Raw genomic sequence first — 25,320 nt, 5'->3', positions numbered from 1 at the left:
ACAATGAAGTCCCAGGCAGCACGTGACCCCTGGCTTTAGGCATCTGAGATCAAGTACTGCCCCCATGAAGTTCCCTCTCTGCATGAAACAGGCTTACATTCCTCCCATCATCAGAAATTTCCAGGGATAGAAGATTAGACATCTTTCTAATGTTCATCATCAATCAGAGGTCAACACAGAAGTGCTTAAACAAGATCTATATTCCTTACATTTGGCATGTTTATATACTGCTTAACTTCCAAAAGCACCAAATTCAGCACAGAACCATTTTCATTACATAACAACAAGAGGTATTTCTCTTTATACCATATATCAGTGCATAGACAGAATGTAAAAGAGGAACTATGTCTTAGGAGAGCAGCCAGAAAATGGAGGACCCAAGTTGAGAGCTCTGCTTATACTGAGGGATCTCAATGGTTTTGTACCCATATCCCAGCAGATGGTCTTACTCAAACTAGGAAAAAGACCAGGCTGAAACATTTTCTTCCTTCTTTTTTGCATGATATCCCTTGTAATTCTTACAATGCAAGAATATAAATAAGAGGAATTTCATCAGGGATAACTGATGAGCACATCCTTCTTTCAGTCTGGAGCAAAGGAAGCAACTAAAATTTTTTGCAGCTTTACTTAATGACCTGCAATCTAGCATCCTACTTCTTGTTTTGAGTAACTTTGCTGAAGCTTCCTATGAAAAACCTGTCTCTTAATCCTTGAATCAAATCCTTCTATATTAAGATATGATAGGTTCCAGGACAAAGAGACCTCAGCAAATCCAGTAATGACAACCTTCATATTTTTCCCTTCTTTATAAAAAAGAGCACACAGAATTGTGAAAAAAAAAGTTCAAGAGCAAAAAACAATTTGGTGTTAATGTATCTATCACAGAAAAGAGGAGAGACAGAAAAATATACAGTGATCTTTTTCTGAAGCAAATGGATGTGGACTGTCATAAAGAAATAGAACCATCTTCACCACCCATTTGCAACAGGAGAGATGTGCCAATTTTTCACAGAGAAAAAAGTAAGGGATACTGCTACCTAGATATAGAAGACATTTGCAACCCTTTTTATTTTTTCATTACATATGGCAATTTTGAAAACATTTTTCTTGCTTCTTTTTTCAGAATAACCAGTCTCATCAGCATTTACAGTTCTGAGTGTTTGTCCTTTTCAACAGAGCATTTTCTCTGAAAAATGAATGCTTGTATTAAAATGTCCTCCAAACTTGTCATGCACAGAACTTAGGATGTTATTTTAACATCTGATGTTTTTAATAAACATTTTCAAGAAAAGAGGTAACTAAATATTTTCCTCTTCTTGTGTCCTCTTCCATGTTTAGGAACTAAACACATAAATGAAATTCAACTGATACCTTTTTTATAGTTGCAGAGTACTGAGGTAGCATGCTCTGGTCCAGACCATCTATCTGCTTTAGCTTCTCACACACAGCTTCCACACTCATTGTGCTCAGAGATACATGGGATACTCCCGTGGCTGACCCTGTGCCTGCTCCCTGTAAGTGAGGAAACGTGCACATAAGACTTGTTCCAGTACTCAGTACACCCAGAAATTCACAATACACACTAACACAAATCAAGCTGTGTTCAACTATATTTTAAAATTAAGATATGAGAATAAGAATGCACAGGCATTTTTAATTACTATCAGAATATCTATATATTGGGAAACATTACTTATATGTATTTATAGGAGAAAAAAAACCAGCACCTTGAGTCCTGCCTTTGTGACAAAATAACCCTCTTACATAATTTTAAGTAAAGAAACATTAAAAATCAGAAATATTAAGCACAGGTTAATCAATTTACAATGCAGTTTCACTCACAAGTTTTCCCCTAACTTTAGTAGTTACTTTGTTTTTGGGATGTTTGGGGTTTTTTTCTCAAATAATGCAGATACAACTTAGATTTTTCTGTCTTAAAATCTCCTGGTTTATTATCAGACAAAGATAACTTAAAACTCAAAGACACTCAAAACAAAGACAACTCCTCAACTACTTGGATTAATTTTAACAATAATTTTAACAATATATGTTTATCTTCCAGAGGTTCCTTCAGCTCTATTTATGCACAATCAGCCAAGGGGCTGTGTACCACAGTGCTGAAACAGCAGCACTGCAAATGCCCTACAAGATACTATGAGGATGCTTCATGTATCCCAAATCTGGGCAAGATTCAGGTAGATATGATTTTTAATTATTCAGCTCTGTAACACAAGAGTTGTCCTGTTAATGTTGCTACTTTTGGGAATTTCAAAGAAAGGGTGGAAAACTAAAAGAAATGCATCTGCATACTGAGAGTGGAAGTGTATTAAAGCAGTATGTTCTTTAAAAAAAAAATCACATTCCCCCTGGATGGGAACCCATGCAGTTACACTAGTGATTGCAAATTTCAAAAAGCAAAATCAGAATCAGTTCTATCAGTTAAAAATATTTGTATGCTGTCCACTTGTGAGGGAGGTTGCACCTTCCCTTTTTTCTTAAAATTAAGATTTGGGTGCAGTATTGTAGACTGTGCACCAAACAGCTCATTTTGGGAGGATGCAAAAGAGCTTCTAAGCCTCAGAGGTCATCATCACATGCACAAGCCCTGGGATGTAAAAGTGCATTTTGACTATCCAGTTAATCAAGTTTTATTATATTCCTCAAATCACCAATGAAGACTGGTTTTGGAGTTGTAATATTGTTTCCCATTTTTATTTAATTACTTGGAAGATGTTTAATCTTTCAGAATTAATATAAATTACTAGATAAATTACTAAATTACTAAATCCCCATCCCTGTGAAAACCAAGAGTTATCACAGAGAATGCTATTAACGTTATCTGAATTATCTAAACCAGGATATTTAAAAAGAATTTATTCAACTAGTAATTCCAAGGCAGCAATCCAAAACCCCATTATCTACTACCTCAAGAGTTCTGACTTACTGTTATCAAAGATATCCTGATCTGGGGAGCTAGGCACACTCCTAGCTACTCTGAGTTTCAAAGTTTAGGTAATATTACATGTAATTCCCCTAAAGTTCTCCACCAGATGTCCTTGAAATGGACTTTAAAGTATGTAACTATCAGCTTCATTTGGGAACACTACTGGGGGTTGTAGGAAATTTGAGCCTGGCAGCTCACACACTTGCCTGGAAATAACTGGAGCACCAATCTTTGTTTCTTTAACCATTCCTGATTTTTTTTAATGTCATGTCAATTGGATAATAAACAAACAAAGGATATATCCCATTTTCTGGGAAGGCAATCTACCTAAATTACTGCAGAAAAATTAAACATTTTAGTACCACTTCAGTCTAAGCACTTAAACTAGGGCTTGGTACTCCTTTAGAGAACATGCCACCTACATTTCAGATACTGCAATATCTAAACGACAAATTTTAGGTCTTAATTTAGTCTGATTTTAGCACATCTAAAATCTGTATCATGTCAAGGATATAAGCCAATCAACAAAATGATGAAAATGACAGAATGAAGCTTCACCCATAATCTATTTATCATATACCTCTTTTATACATCTTTAATTTTCCTCTTTAAGACATCACTGTGAGTTTTTCTTCAGAATACCAGCTTGTGATCCATTATTGCCTCATAAACACACTATTTACTATTGGCATGAGTTAGATAATACATCAACAAAGACAAGATACTAAGTTAATTCAAATCTTAATTATTTTTTGAAAGAAGGCTTATCAATTAGAACAAAAGAAACTGTAATAGCCAAAATTACTTTGGGGCAACACTAAAATAAATGGTCCCTAAGCAACATGTGTTAGCAATTGCCTTTGTTCTCAGAATCTATCAAATACATTATCTATGATATACCCAGAAATAAGTGAAGAAAAGTTTTAAACACTTCTAATTTAACAGATACTCGTTCAGATCAAAATATTTTTCTAACAATCAAGGACAAGCAATTCTTTCTGCATGCATTAAGACCTAGTTTAGAAACTTTGCTTTCAGTGTATAAAAAAGATACATAAAAGCTGAAATATTTAGACTATTTTTGTTAAAGTGTGAACTGTTTGAAATAGATGCACATTAATCCAAATCATTCTTTATGAAAAGCACTCTCTGAAGAATAAGTAATGTAATAGCTTTAGGGATATTGTCATCATGTAAGTGAATTAAAACTGTACTTAAACTGACACATTTTTCAGCCTTAGTGGTTTTGTTAAGAGATGCTTAGAGAACATTAGTCTGAAAAGTATTTGCCATGCAAAAGCTAAAAGCAGCTTGTCAAAACAAACCTCAAGGCTAGTAATGAGCATTAGTTTACAGACAGCCCAGCATGAAGCACCAGTATGATAGCTTCTGGAATGACTCTGAAACAAGTGAATGAGAATTCACAGGAAGTGGCTGTACCTGTCTGTTTTTGTTTAACTCAGACTTACACAGCTTTGAGAAAAGGACAAAACAGAATTAAAAGAAATAACAGCTTAAAGTGACATCACAAAGGTTGAACATACAGAGAACATGCTTTGAAGTAAACAGGAAATCAGGGTTAGGATAGACACAGGTTATTTCCATAATGTGATGAAACTTTTAAAATAGGTCTTAAAAATATACATTTAGGATATGCTATACAAATACTATTTTCATGAGCAGACCATTCTGTTTTGCATTTGTAAAAAAACCACTCGCTATATTCTGTTTTTCATAAAAGTTTTAGATTGTTTTTGACAGAAAATCCTCCTTTTAATGAAACATTCTCCTGCCATCTCAAGATCCCATTATACTACCAATGTACCTCAAATAACTTTTCAAACTTCTATCTAATCAAATCTGCCAACGCCCCTCGCCCCCACCTGCCCAAAAAAGCCCCAAAAACAAACCAGCACCACCCACAGAATAGAAAAGTTATTTCTTATAAGCACAAATATTCAAAGCATAAAAATGCTACACAAAAGCACTGAAAAATCTGTAAGAAAACTCCCATGCCATACATTTTCATTCATGCTCAAACTTTTGAAAAGTACTTCCAGTTTCTAAAGAAGTACTCTATGTTTATCTATACTACATGCTCTGAGCCACATTAGTCCTCATTCAAAGCACACATAATACATCTTAATGGATTATATATTCAGTGTAGTATGAAAAAATGTATTTAAACAAAGTAATTATATTGGAACAAGCTACTTCCTAAGAAGTCAAAATTAACAATGCAAACTAAAGCACAAAATCAAGTTTATGACAGACAAGCACTGCTAATGCTAGTTTGATTTCTAACATGAAAGGGGATTCTGTGAACCATTCCATGTTATAATTCCATGACTGGTAACACTGCAATCCACCTACAAACTCTTCAAAAGGCATTCTAGAAGTTTTTGCAGTTATTCAAAAATAAGCATTGGTGCAGTAAAACCAGCAGAAATGCATGTTTGTCTCCATCACAGATGTCAAAGGCTGGCATCTTAAGACTATTTTCATTAGTGGTTCAAGCTGATAACCTAAAATTTGCATGCACCTTCATGCTGATACAACTAAATAGACGGCATTTGGTCAACTCACCAGTTTGACATCTATGTTTTGATCCATTCAGTACAGAACAATAAACTATGGTCTGAGACAGACAAGTTTTATCATCAGCAACAGAATCTAAGTATGGAAGGTGGCTAAAGTAAAATGCTTGATACAGGATGACTATACTCAAAATATTCCTAATTTTTACTTAGCTAACCTAGACTTACACAGATATTATGAGACTAATGATGGTGGTCTGGAATTTCAGAACTTGGTCACTCCAACATCAGACTGACAACAACAGCAGACCCATAACTAGATCACATAACAGCCTCCACACAGCTCTGTCAACTCATGCAATAAGCAGAAATTATGATCTATGTAAAAAAAAAATTATACTCCTGAGTAATCCTGTTTTTTCGCCCTGTTATGACTCAAACATTCAAAACAATGATTATTCTCTATTTTACACAGGAGTTGCAACATTTCTGGCTCCTTGCCAGTTTAGCATGAAAGACAATTTTGATTCTACATGCTCCTCTTGTTTTCAATCACCAAACCAATTATACATCTTGGTGTTCATTAACTACTTTGTGCAGGTTTTTTTTCATTTATTTAATTACTTTGCGTGCACCAAACCATTTAATAAGTTCGATCACTTATACAGCAGCAACGACCCATCAATTAAGAGCTACCTAAATAGCTGGATAAAATTATTGTACCCATCATCTACAGATAATTGTAGCACATAATGCAAACATAATATTGTTTCCTTTCATGGAAAATTCAATAAAGTTGACAAAAGAAGTGGATTTAGAGTAGATGAAACCCTGAAAATACATTGCATATCATATCCCGACTAACAACCTTCTTGTCAACTTCCCAAGAGACTTTAAAAAAAATTCCAAGTTTTAGATTTACACTATAGGTTAAATAGTGCTAAGTCTTAGAAAAGTATGTGATCTGATATGCTGCATTAGAGACTCACAATAGTATAAATCAAATTAAAAAACAGATCTAACAAAATCTTCCATTATCATTATCTCAAAGGAAATTTCTTTTTAATGTTTCAATTCCTGTATTTTCTTACTTAGAGGCAATAGATTACTTACAGGAGTCTTTTAAACTGCTGTTTGAAGCTGCACCTAAATGTGCATTAAGATAAACACTCAGCAGCAAGCAGAAGAGGCACTCAGTTCCAATTCTGCTGCTGGAACTCATTCACTACTTTGCTCCAAGACTAAATCCTGCTTTTCCAGGCTTGTGTGCCTTGTCACACTCACAGAGGCACACAGTCCTCAGCCATCATGCTAATACTTTTGAGCAAGTCCTTAATTTTCCTTGCACTGGCAAGTTTCAAAGGTCTGGGAAAAGAATAGGATAATGAGATAAGGAATCAAACACAAGGATGGCATTTCTAAAGGAAAAATTACTCCACAGTCATCCCTTCACACAAAGTAAAAAATTACTTGGGAGAGAGAAACTTAGCATACCTTTTCCATTGCACTGCACATATGTGGTTTCTCAGTGAAAGTTATGTACAGTTAAACAGAGTTTGGAATCTGTGTGGGATCTAATTGTTTTTTCATTGCACAACAGTAGAAAGACATTTTTGCAACTATTTACTAAAAGCAAAAGTAAATGCAATCAAACTATAACTTTTGCCAACAACTATTGGCAGCAAATATTAAGAGAATCATGACAGTCACATTAAAGTCTTTGTTTTGGTATAAAACACGATTACCATAATTAGAGTTAAAACATATACCATAAAGATGACATCCTAAGTATGAATACTTAGGATAAAACAAAATAAGTCATAGAAAAGGTAACTTAATGTTCTGACTCATGAATAAGTTATGACCAGCAATATTTTATTTTTCCATTTCTATCAAAGCTGCCTTATACTGTGTTACCTGCAATGGCTTTATGTCACCAACTAAAGAAGTAGGTTCGGGAGAGAGAGTTGACTGAAGCAGAAAAACACAATTACTTCTAAAACTTAAGCACTGAATGACCAGCTGTCATTCTACACTCTGCTCAGCTACCACGACACTTGACTGAAAGCTCACCACAGCGACTGAGAAAGGCAAGGAGAAAACTACAGGGGAAAACAGAGTACGTCTTACAAGTGCAATATTAGCTTTTAAATTCATTCACGAACTACATTAGTTTTCAGCTACTCTATTTGCCCACCAAAGCCACTGATGCAGTGTTAGTGAACTGCAGTTATGATTAATGCAGACTCATTACTGCTGAAAAAGCAATGAGATGCTAAAATTTCCACACCACGTGACTACTCGTTTACCATTGAGGGGTCTGTGGGTGAAGGAAGCCCCTCATCAGCATCCTCCTTGATAACATCCTAACAACAACAAAATATTATGGTTTGGGTAAAATGATCAAGGGCTCAAAAAAAATTATGAAGTAAACAGTGAATGAGACTGATCTCACAATAATACATAATTCAATACAAACACATTTGTTTTCTTTAAGTGATTAAAGCTTTTACCACCTTTTAACAGCCTTGCTCATTGTATAAGTACCCTAGAATTAAAGCAACCAACAAGTGAGGCTTTCACATTTTTATCTTTCCTCAGTACATAATTCCATTTGAACAGCCATCTGTCAGTAAAATAAATACTGTTAAATAGGAAATTTATTATTCTATAGGAAGCTAGAAAAGTCTGCTAGTTTTGCCCTTCTAATGGGTAAAATTGAATTATATGTACTTCAAAAACACTTCAGATAAAATGTATTTTGTTTTACTTAAATATTAAATATATTTCTTTTAACATTTAAATATGATCTTCCAGTTTCTAGCATTCTTTACAACATTAAAGGATGTAATTTTATCTTCTCCAGGTACAAAAAATTTGTGACACATTATTAAAAAAAATTGAATATAAATTTACAAGTAGCACACATTTTTCTTCTATCACTACATCTATTTTGGTACTATAGTATAGTTGGCATTTTCATTAATATATTTTTGCCAGTATCAAAGGTCATTCTTCTCTAATTTTTACACATGGATGCTACAATTGGTTTTCCTCTGTAAGAAATTTCTAAAATTAAAACAAAATACATTTACATTACATGTTAGTAACACCTTTGCTTAAAATATTTATAATAAACATAAAGCTTATACTTGTCTAACAGAGAACCATCATTAATAACCTTCAATTTCATTACTCACTATATATATTGTCTAGGTTAGTATTTGAATTACCCTTCAAAATACTTACTAGGCCATTGTTCTGATCTCTGGACAAACTCGTTTTTAGTGGTGGACGTGAGATGAGATGAGAACTGCCAGGGTAATACCTTGGCATATAAAGATATGGGGCAAAGAATGGCTATGGAAAAAAAAAAGGTGTAACAAAAAAGGGACAAACAATTACACAAATCAAAATGTAATAATAAAATAAAAATCATTACAACAAAACACATCCTCCAGTTGAGTTTCATAAAGTAAAAAAGAGCAATTACTAATAGCTTTCTTTACTTTTGCATTGAACAGAATTCAATCAAAAGCTCTGGAGTGAATTCTTCAAAATCACTCAGCAAATGACCCTTTTTTTTTCCTCCAAGCCAGTGGGTGCTCTGGTATAGTTTTCTGAAGGAACAGAGTCAGAATGGTTTTGGTAGCTACACTCTAACATCTGCTTTCAATATGGGAAAAGGATAATTTAACAATAATTCTGACAATTTTACTCTCCAACCTTCTAAAGTAAAAATCAGGTGCTCAGTAAAACTTTGAGTTATTTGTAATAGCCAAGACAATTGAACCAAATAAACAAGAAGTGTGATACATAAGAGCATCCATTACTAGAACTTCCCATATTTGTGGCACCCAACCTGAGGGCTTCCACAAACACTAGATTTTATAAACATATGAACAGATGCTTAGAGTAGACAGTATTGGAGTTTTGTTTTGCTGGAAATACATTAATGCATGTTGTTCAATACAAATAACATTTTAAAGGACAATGTTAATTTAGACTTTAGGGAAAGCAGAATTACAGCACTCACTGCTTTCAACTCATTGCCCAACTCTTAATAAAACTCCTCCCCCCAAAAAAAACCCAAAATCTAAAAACCAACAAAACACCATAAAAACCTAAAAAAAAATCTCAAAACAATGGCTGTCTTACTGATTTCTGATGTTTCTATGTGTAGCATTTTCAAAATTGTATTATCCAGATACTTCACAAGAGAACATATTATCTGATTTGTGTTTCTGCACATGACAAGATTCTGATTAGTCTACAGCACTAAATTCAGTATTGAGTAAATAATTCTATGACTAAAGGGAGAATCTTTGAGGAATGAGTGAAATTTGTGGAAACATTCCACCTTAGATTTGCCAATAAGGACTTAAAAACTTCGGTATTCAGAAGCAGCTCTAAATGAACTGAGAAATTCAAGTTTAATTTCTGAGTATATCATTTATGTAGACAGCATATGCTACAACTTCAAGCACTTTATGGAAAATAAAAATGGTTCCATATTCTTAGCTGCTAGAGGTAGATTCTAAGCACTTTCACATAATTACCACAAAAATTTCATATGCTTTTCCCACACACAAAATTACACAATATCGATTTTAACCATCAGTCTAATTGGGGAAGTTTGGTTACCTAACCTTTGCCTCTACGTTATTTGGCTAGTATAGAATGATGCAGCAAAGTTCACTGAATTAAAATTATTCCACTGTCATAAGGCACATTTTACGAATTATATGAACTTTTTTTTGGAAGAGATTAATTTTCAGAAAATACTACAGAATCATTTAATGCCTCAGTTTTCCACTAACAGCTTAAACCATGCGGAAAACCCCCAAGCATGAAATGCTTAAAAATCAAACTGCATTCAAGCGCCCATCTCTCATTGCAGAGCCTCTTCTCTGAAACACACAGGGAGCTTGCTGGTTGCATGATATCAGACTACAAAGCAATGGAAAAAAAACCTGTCCACCAAGGCAATTATCCCACAATCCTCTCATAACTTCTAATCAACCCCTGGACCCATTTCAGCTACTCCACTGTTTCCCAACTGTGGAATTAATTCTCCATTACAGGCCAAGCACTTCAGACTCAATCCTCATTTGAAGTACAATACAGGTATCATGAAAACATGAGATCAATATAAATATATATTGGGCATAAACCAGTGCTCTTCAAGTTTACAGATAGCCTACAAAGCTTAATCGATGTAGCAAAACATCATTTGTTCAAGATATCAAAGAATTTTCTCCTCTTTTGTAAAAAAAAAATGATTTCTTGCTCCCACCCAGGAAATCCCAATTAGACTTGCCTACAGCTCTGACCTTCCCTGTAAGAAACATCAGCTCCACAACGGTCCATGAGAGCAGCAATTTTGAGAAGCTGAACTTGAATTCAGCTTTAAGCCAGGCCATTAGACTGTGGTAAACAGTACATGCCCTGCTTAGCCCTATATGAGAGCCAGAGTGTTAAATTGAAAAGCTTCTAAATGGGACCATAATCTTCCCTTTACAGTTAACCAGAGGGAGAACTGGGTTTTAAACCAAAAATTAATAGATTACACCACTGGAAGTTCCAGGTCCATAACATAGGAGAATCTAAAGAAAAAAGAAGAAACATACATAATAAAAAACCTCGTATTTTCCAAAAATAAAGTCTTTTCCCCATCAGCTGAAGGGGGTGCATAAATTAATGCTTAAAGACAATAGGACAGGAACCATTTACTGGTTAGGGCACATATCCCCAGAACTGAGGGTGTTTTTGAATAAAATCCAGTCATTTCCACAGAAGTATTTGAATCCACTGTGTTATGTCATACCAGTATCCAAGACCTCTCTCAGAAACTTCTACTGGGGAGTTGCTATTCATTTTTTTAAACACCATTTTTACAAAAACCTGAGAAATGAAATATGACTGAAAATGCTGAAGGAACCAGTTTTTCAGGATGAATTTTCTACTTTTAAAAGGTTCTCATCACTCATCTCAGTATGTGGTGCTCATGACAGTACCTTTAGGAGTCCAGAGTAATGAATACAGTTCTCTGACAATATTTATTAAGTGACACACTAAAAACAATTATACTTTAGAAGTGCAGTATAAAATTCCAGTGAGAAAGGCCAAAATTGAAGTATTTTAATCTTCAGCAGGCAAAAAAGTAAGCATGTCTGTAAGCCTTAACACAAATGAACAAATAATAAACTCTTTGTAAGAACAGCTTATGACTCACCAATAATTATTTCTCTAATGCTTATTGGAGCCAAAAACTCCCATACAGGTTTCAACAGCTTATCACCCCTGACTTTAAACTTTGTCATGTACAGTAACACAAAACAGGGTAAAACAGACACAAAAACAGGGCTTCCAACAAAACAGCTACTTGGACTAAGCTGAGTTAGTATCAACACAAATATTCATGTGTCAAGCACTTATCAGTGTTGGACAACTTCAAAATATATGTTATTTTCCGTTATTTTCAACAAAACAGCATACTATCACTGCCTTGAAGGTATATAAGAATCATTTTAGAATAGATAACTTAAAAGCTCTGGCCTACATATACATTTTTTTGCCTTGGTTAACAAACACTAATTTATGAATAACTCAATTTACTTTTCACCTTAATAGGTTATATGTTTATCTACAGTCAAATCTACTTAATGTAGAGGCTATTTCCTGTATATAGAGGTAGGCTATAACTTTCATCAGTCCTCTGCGGTTTTTTTCATGACAATACTTCAGAAAAAAAGTGGAAAATAAAGTTTAAAAATACTGAACACATCCCACAAAACCAGAAAGTTTAGACATTCTTCAACTATACAGTAAAGCACTTAATTCAATTTTCACGTGAGCCATTCCCAGGACTATGTTTTCTGAGGCCCACAAATAGGTCAAAAATGTATGTTTTATGCAATTCATGTTAATTCCTTTAAACTAGTACAACACCAGCTTAGGGAAAAGATAGGAATAACTTTAAAAAGAGACAGAAGGGAAGACAGACATACATTCTTATAATCTATCTCCCCACTTGAGTTTCTGTATGTTTTAACAAAAGTAACCAAAAAAAGACTGGATCCCTTCCACTGTCTGTTGAGCATGAGAAAAACTGACCACAGTTTACTCCCACCCAAAAAAACAACAAAAAAAAAACCCAACAAAACAAAAACAAACAAAAAAACCCAGCAACCCAAAAAGCCCTGCAATATCCTACAAATGAGCAGTGTCTCAAAATTATTTTTTCTCCTTTGTGATTTGTTTTTCTGATGCCATTTACCAAGTTTCTTCCCCAAACAACAGTTACTGAACATTACTGCAAATTTGTCAGCTTTTGGACTTTTTTCCACTCCTAAATAAAACTTGCATGGGTATTTTAATATTTAATAGATGACATCTGCAGTATTACCAGACTTAATCAGAAGAATGTTAATTGGATCTCGATTATTTACCCGATTGTAAAAGGGATGCTGAGGTCCTGTCATACCACTATAGTAACTGCTGTGAGGCTGGGGGGACAAAACTCCACTATTGAAAGGCCCATTGAAAGAGGTTGTAGAAGAGCAAGCTGAGGAAGGCTGACTGAAGACAGATGTTCCTCTAGCAGGTGCCTCATGTAAAGGCAAGGTGGGATAAGGAAGTCCTCCAATATTCATCTGATCTCTTGCAGCACGAACATCTGAAAAACAAATTGGTAACAAGAATATGATTTTGCCTGAATTATTTGGAAAAGTTTTAATTTGTTTGCCATTTAAATACAGTACATTTTTGTATATTTAACTCCAATCAGAGCTCATCAAATAGAACATCAAGAAGGTCAAATTTCAGCTGGCTTTGGTTGATTTCTCTTGATGATCCTATCTACACAGGAGTCTTTAGGTAAGGTAGGATGGTTTATCACATAAACTTACGTAGCATATTAAATCTCTCTAAACATTTAGATTTTTTTTTTAAATGTGGCATAAAGGAACCTAACAGTCACTCTCCAAGAGAACCTGCTCCAAGGCTGGTCTGTACCATGGCAGAGTGACAAATCCCAGCACACAGGGACCTCTTCTGATCCACCAGGGGCTGTCAATGCTCTCACAGCAGGTGCTACAGAGACCTGGGAGTTGCCAAAGAAAAAAAGGTCCCCAACAAGCCTCAGCCCAGGGAGTGTGACAAGGTAGTTTGAGTGGCCAGGGCACAGGAAGGGTGCAGTCACCCTACCCAAGAGGTGAGCCCCCCTTGGCGGTCATCATCCTCTCAGAAGGAGCTCAGATATGGCATCCACATAATGCACGAACCCCAAGTCCTCTGCACTCACCAGAAAGGATACGATAACACAGACAGAGCTCCCATCCAGGTCTCAGGCTGGGAGGGGCAGAGCCTGTCACCAGGGTTGGATGTTGTGTGAGACATGACCAGGGAGACAACTCTGGTCCAGCCTGGTGCAAGAGTTAAGTAAGGAAGCAGAAAGATTAAGCAGTATGAGAGAGTCAGAGGACAGAGACTGCTGGGATCACGCTCTGGCCTCCCTGAGACAGAACAGCCACCAGAAAAAAGCCGAGATCCAGGGGACCTTGTATTCTCCCCATAACAGGCAAAAGGCACCTGTGCCCATTTCAGGGGACATTCATGTTAGACATCAGAAACAATTCCTCCACTGAAAGTCTTATGGAGATCAGCCAGGACCTCCTGACATAACAGAATCCAACAGGGAAACACCACTAAAATACTTCAAAGGAATTAAAGGGTGCTCCTCTAAGAAGGTGACACAGCTCACAGCCCAGCTGAGGTGCCTCTACCTCAGTGCACACAGACTGGGTAACCAACAGGAGGAGCTGGAAGCCACTGTGCTGCCAGAAAGCTGTGACCTAGCTGCCATTCCAGAAACTTGGTGGATGAATCCCATGACTGGAGTGCAACTATTGATGGCTGCAGGCTGTTCAAATGGGACAGAAGAGGAAGGAGGGGAGGAAAGGTTGCCCTCTACATCAAGAGATGGAGAGATTGCAAATTCTTAAAAACAGTAGCAAGGAGGACCCCAGGAACCTGTCAGCCTCACCTCTGTGCCTCTGAAGATCATGGACCAGATCCTCAGGGAAGTTTTGCTAAGGCACATGGAGGAGAGAGGTGATTCAAGACAGTTAGCAACAGCTCCACCACAGGGAAGTCCTGCCTGACCTGCGGCCTTCTGTGATGGAGTGACTGCATCAGTGGACAAGGGAAGGGCTAGAGATATCTCTCTGGATAGATATCTATCTATAGATATCTATATTTATCTGGACTTCTACAAAGTTTTTCATGTAGTCCCCCACAATATCCTCTCTACATTGGAGATACATTTGATGGGTAGACTGTTAGACAGGTAAGAAATTGGGTGTGGACAACTGCATCCAGAGGGTAATGGTCAACGGCTCAGAACCCCAACAGACATCAGTGACAAGTGGTGTCCATCGGGTCCATACTGGGACCAGTGTTATTTAGTATCTGCATTAATGACATGAATGGATGACTGCATCCTCAGCCAGTCTGCAGATGACACCATGCTGAGTGGTGCAGTTGGCACACCTGAGGGATGGGATGCATCTAGAGGGACATGGACAAGCTCAAGAAGGGGACCTATGGGAATCTTATGAAGTTTAATAACATCACCTGGGCTGGGTCAACTCTCAGTAACAACCCAGGCTGGGGAATGAACAGATGCAGAGCAGCCCTGCTGAGAAGGACTTGGGGGTGCTGGTGGATGAGAAGCTGGACTTGACCCAGCCATGTTCCCTTGTAGCTCAGAAAGATAAACACATCCTGGGCTGCATCCAAAGCAGTGTGGGCAGCAGGTGTGGGAGAGATTCTGCCCCTCTGCCCTGGTGAGACCCCCACTGATGAGGGATGGAGCACCTCTACTATGAGGAAAGGTTGAGAGAATTGAGATTTTTCAGAGAGAAGGCTTTGGGGTGACCTAATTGCAGCCTTCCAGCATCTGGAGAGAGCCTCCAAGACAGGTGGAGAAAGACTATTTACAGGGATATGTAGTGACAGGACAAGGGGGAATGTCTGCAAACTGATAGCAGGTTTAGAATTCTTTACCATGAAGGTGGTGATGTACTGGAGCAGGTTGACCAGAGAACTTATGGATGCCCCAACACTGGAAGTGTTCAAGACCAGTGTTGGATGGGGTTCTGAGCAACCTGTTCTAGTGAAAGATATCCCTGCACATCGCAGGTTGGATGGGGGTTGGAACTAGATAATTTTTAAGGTCGCTTCCTACCTAAGCCACTATAAGACACTGAGGAACAACTCCCCTAGGAGGAAAGGCTGAAAGAATTTGGGTTCTCCAGCCTGGAGAAGACTTTGTTTCACTGACTTAATTTCTACAGAGTTTTACATGTTTTACTTTCAAAATTGTTAACAAAGACCTGAAGTCAATTTGCATCTCTTCTACTAAAATATTGCTGTGTGTATTGGTTTCTTCTGTCTCCTAAAGTGCTCTGCAAAGCAAGAACAGTGGACTTCACCCTCCAAAAGAGAAGCTTTAGTCCAGGATGGTCTGGGTGTTACAGCAAAACTATTAAGTGAAACTGAATGGCCTCTTACTGAAGTCAAATCAGACAATCTGAAGGTATGATTTGATGAACATGAAATGAATGTTTTGTGTGACATGCCAAGTAGCTCAACTTCAAATAAATTACAGATTTGTCATTTTCAATTTATTTGAAAGCATACCCACCTGCAATGATTTCTCGTAGCTTGGGATCGAGGTTCACTGTACAAGGCAAAAAGGTTCTTACATCACGTGCAACAAGGACAGGTGTTCGTGAGGATAAAAATACCTCAAAGTTCCGTATATCTGCATCAATTTCAAGTAGAGGTTCAACATCTTTAGTTGTAGGAATATTCTTTGAAATTCTGGAGGGTGAAATTAGATACACCATAAACCATATTTATTAAGAATATGACTTCAGTTTACAAAGTAATATTCTAGGGTGAAATACTAGTACACTTGCACCCATTCTCCCTGTTCTCTGAAAAACCATAAAAAGCTGTTCTGTCTGCAGAAAGAGCAATGTAATGTTTCCTAATATGCAAAAAACCTTAAACTGCTGAACAATCTGATCTAATGGTATGCTACAGAGAAAAGTCAAAGAAGCCATACATCAGTAATGTCAAATCCCAAGTAAGGGGAAGTTAAAATTTGTGAACTTTAACCCCAAACATCTATTCAAATTCCTATACCCAATTCAGAAATTCCATGGGAAAAACAACCTCATTTTTAAACTAACTTTTTGTAACAGGAACAGGCATCATAGAAGTTGACCAAAATCTAACTGTGCATTCATTGTAAAAAGTGGGAAAACAACCACCTGCCTTCAAGCAATTCACCTTCTAAGAAAAAGCCACAAACAAATGAAAACAACAAAACCATGAGACATGATCAATGTAAGGGACTGTTCATGCATTATGACTATTGTCAAGCAACAGTGGGGGTTTTGTGAGCAGTAGTATAAAGGGGAGTTTCAGGAAGGAACAAGCAGGATTAAATGTTAGTCTTGTGGAAGTTTATGAAAAGCTCCTACCAAAGAAGTGATGGAGGCTGACACTGTTGGTCAGATGGACCTATCTTACTTGATGTTTCATTTCATAATACTGGCATCACATATCAAATGAGAAATTATAATCTAAATTAAAGATTATGAAAAAGTACTCACACCCAGCATAATAAATATGTAAACAGTGGAAGAATGCACTGAGAATAGTGAACACAGTTACAGAAATGGCTATAAAGTGACTGTGACACCACTCTATATGGATACCAATGAAGTAACCACACTGTACATAAAGTACAGAAAAAAAATAGAAAAAAATTATGAGGAGGAAAAAAAACCAAAAAAATTCCTATAAATATAAAATTATTTATGATTTTTAATGGCTCTTTTCAAAGACATGTTAAGGCTACAACTCCATGATAAAGGGGAACAGCATAGATGTTGGCTGCTCTGTGAACTGCTGTAACTTGCTTAAAAGAAGAAGGTAGCATAGAATAAAGAAAGTGTGTTTTCTTCAACTACTGGACAATTAGAAGAGCTAAGGCAACTACCAATGCTGTCATGGGGGAAATGAGTGCACTGATGCATGGATAGAAAAGAAGTCAGGAGACTCACGCACACTACGTATATCACCAATACACCAGGAATCTCTTACATTAAATAAATTCACAATCACATTGTGTCTTCAAAAAGAAAAAAAAACACTTAAAAGAAACTCCCAACTGGTAGTATACTAATTGAATTGTATTTTTAAGAGAACTAATGAGCTAAGTCTACCATTAGTTGAACAATCTTATCCTATTTCACAATTTGTCTGCTTTTTAAAAGCAACAGTCTTTTTTAATCTTTATTTTTAAATCCTCCACAGAAAGTATAATTTTATGTAGCATGGGATTATTCCCAAAACAAAAGTGGCAGATTTACACAGAATACATAGCATTTAATGTTAAGAAAAATAAAAAAATTGAGAATCAATGCTACATGCTTGAAGGAAGTGCAACTCCATTGCATTAAAAATGTATTTCAGCTGCAGTAATCAGTAATCTTCCAATCTGATCTTTTACCACATTCTAGCCATATACTAAGAGTAGAATTAACAAATTCCTACAAATTTTACCAGAAAACAATGGACCATGTACCTAACAGACAGAGTATACTGCCATACCATGCTGTCATAAACATTGTCTGTGAATAACTATATTCACAGTGAGAGGTCACTTTATAGCACAGGAAAAATGTAACAAATATAAAGCATAAAAGCAAGTGTAGCCTATTCTAACAAAGGTTCTGCAGAACAAATTGTTATGAGACATTGTCCAGATGGCAGCTGGATTATCCACTTTAGGGAAACTCAATGTATGTAAGTCTTCAGAGACTCCTGCCTTAAGAGAATAAAAGGTGGTGCTTCTGTGAGAAGAAAAACTTGACACTCAAAGCTTACAATTTCAAATAATGGGTACAGTTCATTCTCTGGTAGAGTTTAAAGAAATCTAGTAGAAGCTAAAAGTATTCCTAACCTCAAGAAGTGAAGGGCCAAAAGAAAAAAAAGAAGAACATTGGCAGTATCAAAGTAGAACTTGTATACTCCACTGAATCTGAGAAATGCATATTTTACACTAATATTTAGCTACTACCTTATGTTATTCTCTTTAGCCTTATATAAAACTACAACTAAACTGACTGTAAATGCGTATGTTCTAAATCAAACATCAGATTGTGTAAAAAAACAAGATCCTTAATGTACACTTTAGCTATACATATTTGTTATATATATTTACTGTTTGTATTTTAGACAAGAGTTCAACATTGGCAATGTAAAAATGAAGTCACTTTTCAAGTCAGAAACTGAAGAGTTAAAGAGTGGCCTACTTCAACGCTTCAATCTACAAAATAAAAAGCCAAAAGAGAATGTGACATAGATTTAAATAAAACACACAGCTGATGAATCACATGAAACAAATTAGCTGATTTTTAATGCCAGCTCTACTTAAGTCTGAATGCGAACAGTGTTCCGAATGCGATGAACAAAGCTACTGTTCAGAAGCCAATAGCCCACTGCTGGTGTGCAGATTGAAGTCTCTATTCTAACCTCCTGAGCTCAATGTCTTAAACTACGCCTTTGAAAGAAATATTTATGTAAATGATAATCTTTTGGCAAAGAGCCACAAAAACCATACGTGCCTGCACTTCTCAGATAAAAAAATAAAAGGTTAGCATTTAAAGCACTTTAGAAGTTACTTTTTCTAAAATACAAGCATGCAGATCTAAAAATAAAGCACTGTGAACACACTTTTTTCATTTTGGGGCTAGATTCCTGAGGCAAAAATATTATTTTTTTTAAATCAGAAACATCAGAAAGTGTCAGTGTTACAGACCGTCTGTTTCCAGGAGAAACTACTTGAATTTAGAAGGAATGAAGCTAAAACAAAACATTTCATTGATTGAAGCGAACCTTAAAAATTAATTCCACTACTCTTCACATCACTCTCCCATGAGCAGCCGAAATTAAAACCTGCTTTCATTCGGAGTAAGTTACATTGCAACAATGTTGAATTATTCCTGGCTTTTTCCTCAAATATAGACAATTTAGTACAAGTACACAGAGGTACATCATCTTATCTTTCTTTCATTCTGTAAATTAGATTCAAATTTGTTCTAATTATGTTCACCTTTGTACTTCCATGACTGACTTAGAAAATAACCAGCCATGTCTGACAGTGTGTACAGCACTGAACGCTGCCAGCACAGCTCAGAGGACGGTGCTAAGCTGCTGCACCTATTGACCAACTCCTTCACTACCCTGCTGGTGGTGGCAAAATGGCAACAGCCAAAATTACCCACCCTCATCCACACTGGAGGCTGCACTGGAGGTGCCCGCATTGCCTATGCCACTGGTTATGTCAGGCCCTGGATTTACCAACAGGATTTACCCCCCTCTTCCCCCAGCCGGGGGGTTTGGGGCAGGCTGGCTCTGACCCAGTGTAGCTGAGTAACCAAGCTGTGCTGACAAGAGCTGCAAGGAGCCTCACTGCAGGGCTCTCCTGCCTGAGCTAAGAACATCTTTTAAGCTGAGACCTTCGCCCCTAAACCTCCTCCAAGCTCCATCTATGCACCTTTGGTCTTGACCTTGACCAGTGGCTTAACTTCCTGCCTTGAGCAGTGCCTTGTGGCTACACACCACAGGGCTGCTGGCTGTCCCTGGTTACCGTCACTGAACCTGCTCTGCTTTTGCTGTTTGGCTACTGAGGGATTGCTCCCCTTGCTCACAGAGCCTGCCTTGCAGCCCTCCTCAGCTCCCAGCCCACCCTCACCCATGGAGCAGAACCCTGCTGTTCCCACACTGATGGAAGGCTGACTTCTCTACAAGCCCTCATATCCGAAAGGGCCGTTCTCTCTGCTCTTTCTAAACCTCTCTCCCTGAAGGTAAAACCAAAGAAATGCTTCAAATTAATCTTTGCACACCTAACTTTTTTCTTCATTTGTTTTACAGGAGCAAGCAACTGCATGGAAAAGAGTAATTTAACTTTCTCACTCCATAAAAAGTAAATTACTTAATTAATTGCTATTAAATAATAGAGCAACAGAAGGCATGAGCATGAAGGCATGTCATGTTTTATCTATCATGGGCTTTGTAATTTTTTCCTCTCAAGACAGTACAAGTCAAAAATGATGCTTAAAATTATGAAATAATTTGTCATTAAAAATAAGAAAAAATTTTCAACAGGTTTGATACTGAGAAACACAAAACTAGAAAATCTTGGCCGCTGTGGAATGCAATATGAAATTTTGATGCTTAACAATCTGCTAATTTGACGTCTGATCTCTAATACCTAATAATCAAATCCTACGCTTTGCACTGAAGTTACTTATCTCACTCTTCTCATGTCTGGTCAATACGGTGACAGTGTTAAAAGCTCTCACACAAATCGTTCCAGGAACTTTGCAGTACTTTCAGCAACTGTGCTACAAATGTATGTATGTATGTCAGCAACTGTGCTACAAATATTCTCTCAAACTGAAAACTGCAACAGGCCACTTGGACACTGAAAAAGAACATTCACTTATACGCCCATTTTTTCATATAAAAATAGGAATAAAAAGTCATCACACACTCAATAATATAACATAAGGGAACAAATGCTTTATCTTTATAAAGACCAAAAAAAGAGAAAGCTATAGTTTGATATATCTATGTAGACAAAAATTCAAGTCCCCTCAGCGCATATTAAGCAGAAGAGACTTCACTGAACAGATGCAACAGCTATTTAAAAACTCCTATTACCATAGGTATTCAGGAAAGCTTGATTTGCAAAACTGACTCTATTCAATTCAAGTACCAGCAGATAAACCACCTCTCCACCTCTCCTCCTAAAGTGCTCCTGCTTTTGACCATTTCAGAAAGAAAAAAACCCATTCTGATGCTTAAAAGATTGGTATTTATTAAAACTAATCTCCCACATCCAATATCTCACACTGTCACTGAGCCATATTAAAAAGTTCTGTTCTTTAAACAACTCTCTGGCATACTTTATGATTAAAATAAAGTGTTAAAGCAGTTACAAATGCCCGGATTCATTCACAGCTTTGCAGTGCTATTTGAATTACAAAAGGCAAAAGAATTTTAAAAAAGGTGGGCATCAACCACCTACTACTCAACTGGTACATTGCCTTTTAAAATTGAGACCACACTATTAGCACAGTAAGAAACATAATAACTTTACGTGCCCTGCATTTTAAGTATGAGGCAATAAAAGGAGACGGAAAAACAAAAAGCAGGTTAAATATTTTAGAAGTAATGCCTCACTGTGAGGTCTACAATACTAAATTGTCTACTTAAAGGAAGTGATTTATTTAAACCTGGCCTGGGCAAAGATGATTGCAGAGAACATTATCATCAGAGCGATGAATGTGGCACCTTCCACAGCGTTTTCATTTTTAATTTCTATAATCACTAAATAGCTACACTTCTTAAATTAATACATCAATAGGCATTAAGCAACTCACAAATCCCTCAGAAGTTCATTTCACCCTTTTTCTTAAAAGGTATTTAAACAGTGTCAAAACTGGAATTAACATAATAACCTTCCAGAAAAGTTACATTTCAATGATCTTGCTCAATTTTAACATTTAAAATTTCTACAGAATTGCTGAAAGCATGTAACATACTTTCCTAAAAGAATAATTCAATAGATATTTGTCTAAAGCACTGTAATGAAAAAGTAAACAGATAATGCTTATCTTCCATTTTTATTTTACTTCTTTTCTTCTTACTTATGTATATTAACAAAAAAACCTCAAATGATTTAAACAAAAGCTTTTAGCTCAACACATAATTGCAACAAAATTACAATAATTGTACCAATTAAAATAATCCTGAATGAACAGTTTGTCATCTTAATGTTCCAATGGTTTATAGAAGGATCTACTTAATTAGCTGAAATTGCTTTCCAATGTTAGTATCAAATGTCATTTGTTAAAAGTTGAACGATTTTGAAAATAATTTAACAAAGCAATTTTACAAAACACCAAGAACCAACATTTTCTTTTCAGCTGAATAAAGCAAGCAGATGTGTCATCAAATTGCTATAAAAATAAATGAGCCTTTATATGGAGAAAAATAAATTTTACTACTAGTGCTACAGAATACTATTTTTGTATGAAATCAAATTCTTTAATAAAATAATTTCATATCATTTGTATCTTGGTGATATTTTTAGTATGCTATAAATATACTTTCTTAAATTGAAGTAGTAAACAATCAAGGAGAAATATTCCCCCGTACATGAAACAGAAAAATGTTTTAACCTAACTAAGTGATTTCTTAATTTGATTACCATGGGTGTATTACACAAGAGATCTGAATCTATCAGGAAAACACGGCACCACTGAAACTATGTTATAGAACTCCAAATCTATACTAATGAACTGGGTTTCACTTATAAATCAATTCATTTCTTAAACCAGTTTAATTTCAAGAAAAAAGGAAAAAAATAAAAGAAAAACTGTTCTGTGGTTGATTTCAAGAAGGAGTAACTTTAGTAAAGACTGGAAAAAAACCCAAGGAAAATCATATACCAGTGCTGAAACTGGACTGGAACTGAAAAAATTAAGAAACAACAATTCCTTCTATTATTGATAAATTAGACAAAGCATATATTCCACAATTCATCCCTTGGAATGTTGTAAGAGTTGCAAAAGCATGAAAATGAAATTAATACATGAGCTATGGCTCGCTTAGATCCTTTGGTTCCCTTCATCCCTGCAACCCCCTCCCTCCTTTCCCCAACAAGGAAAAGGAAAAGGAAAAGGAAAAGGAAAAGGAAAAGGAAAAGGAAAAGGAAAAGGAAAAGGAAAAGGAAAAGGAAAAGGAAAAGGAAAAGGAAAAGGAAAAGGAAAAGGAAAAGGAAAAGGAAAAGGAAAAGGAAAAGGAAAAGGAAAAGGAAAAGGAAAAGGAAAAGATGCTCAATTAAAGAAAGCAGTTATGCTATTCTTCTAAATTTGGCGTGTTATGCCTTGGCACATCGTATTGCCATCCAATTTGCCATCCATCATAGGTAGGCATGCACACATATGTGCACAAAGACTTTATCACAGAGGTTAAATTAAGCCCAAGTGATGGATGAATTACACGTCACTAAGTTTTAAATAATGGTTACCTACAACTGTGAGAAAAGTATAACCATTTTCTTGTCCTGAGAAATCTCTTTTTTCAAAATCAAAGAGTTCTTGATTTCCATAGCTTCCCTCAGCTTCCCAAAAAGCATATTTTCAAGGAGATTAAGGAAGGGTGGAGATCGTAATCTGAACAGATGGCTCATGAGTTTCTTCTATCCTGAGCCAAGCTCTTCTGTTCTAATATTTTTAATAAATATATAAAAATAGTCATAGAAATTTAGGGACCATCAGCTATTTGCAAATATCTTCATAAAAAATCAGAAAGTTCTGTCTTAATATTCCAGTTTGCTCAAAGCCCCTGTCTTAAATCCCCAGAGTTTGGTCAAAATTCAGGCAAAGAATGACAGGTAGGACTGTCCCTTGTGACATCAAGCCCAAAAAGCAGATTAACATCAAAAGCAGCCAGTAGGAAGCACCTGAATAGAAGGTTGTGTGAATACCTGAATTCTGTAACATTAAATAAATTGCATATTCAGTCATGGGGGACAAGCACCCTCCCCTCCCCAGCATCTTTAAGCACGGATCTCGTGGTCTCTCTTAGGACTATCTCCTCAGATGCACCAGCCTTACAGTTGTCACAGTTTCAGCAGGTAATGGCTAGAATTATATTCAGAAAGATACAGAACCTAGATCCTAATCCCATAAGAGAGAGGACAATATTTACCACACATCTACCTGGGTGAATGTCTGGTATCCCAGCATGACCATGAGGAAATTCTCATGGATTGTCATCAACTTCATACTGACTTTTTTCTTTCCAAAGGGCCCTCTGTAACAGGTAGACCATTAAATTGCTCTGGCAGCCTGCAGTGCATTCCCTGCCATTTTCTTTCCAAAGGCCAACTGGAACTTTTCTACAGTGGCCTTCCTTGCCTGCTGGAAAACACATCTTGCTCACCAGCACCAGAAGGTTTCTGCAACCTGTCACACATCCTGTCCTAGCACTTGGTACAACCAATTTAGACACATTTATCTTAGAATTAAAGTAGCCTTTACTGCTGTACTTTGTGCTGAACCTCATTTTATCCTCCTGCTTCAAACATGTTCAAACCACATGTTTTTTGTCTTTTACTTAGCTTTTTAAGGGCTTCAGTTACTAACTGAATAGGTTCTAGGTGCAAGGCAGGCCTTGCTTTAGCAATTCTGTGCATTCACAACAGAATTGTTTCACAGCAGAACCATTGATTGCACAGGACCTTCAGGGGTAAAAATTTATAGTCCATAGTTTTTCAAGTGTCTAGAAATTTACAATAATCTTCTGAAATGCCATTCTGAAAAAACATTCTTGAACTCAGGAGGCATATGCATGCCTGAAGTTTCACTTTCAATTGTATAAATCTTACAGTCCAGCTACTAACAGCTCCAAGAAGTGCCCGTCTGGTAAATCTGCCACATCTAGTAGAGAACAGGTTCGCTCATAGATATAGAAACTCTCCCTAATGCCTCTGGAAGGACAAAAGCCTCCAGAAGGACAGGCAAGAGAGTTACGCAATTACTTCTGTTATTTCTAGGAACATTTTCCAATTGACAGAGTACTGCAGACTTTGATTTCTGCCATGATAAGAAGGATACAAAGAGATAAAATGTGTTCAGCGGATTGTCTTATTTAGTGAGGCAAATTGATGACGAAAGGGACTGG

The 25,320-nt window shown here is 36.5% G+C and overlaps 1 protein-coding gene across 2 annotated transcripts in view; it reads right to left on the bottom strand.

Moving 5' to 3' along the window:
* Positions 1–25,320, bottom strand: part of KIDINS220 (kinase D interacting substrate 220) — a 76,726-nt gene that overhangs the window by 5,888 nt on the left and 45,518 nt on the right. The window contains exons 23-26 of one of the 2 annotated variants that reach the window (XM_030946439.1): positions 16,190–16,368; positions 12,933–13,159; positions 8,731–8,841; positions 1,372–1,512 (exon numbers count right to left, since the gene is read on the bottom strand). In XM_030946439.1, coding sequence (XP_030802299.1) covers positions 1,372–1,512; positions 8,731–8,841; positions 12,933–13,159; positions 16,190–16,368 — 658 coding nt within the window. The remainder of the gene's footprint in view (positions 1–1,371; positions 1,513–8,730; positions 8,842–12,932; positions 13,160–16,189; positions 16,369–25,320) is intronic. The other variant, XM_030946440.1, reaches the window with a different exon arrangement.

Source organism: Camarhynchus parvulus, chromosome 3 (assembly GCF_901933205.1).
Source record: "Camarhynchus parvulus chromosome 3, STF_HiC, whole genome shotgun sequence".
NCBI classification, from domain to species: Eukaryota; Metazoa; Chordata; class Aves; order Passeriformes; family Thraupidae; genus Camarhynchus; species Camarhynchus parvulus.
The sequence above is the reverse complement of the archived record's forward strand: the minus strand, read 5'-3'. Positions and strand labels throughout refer to the sequence as shown.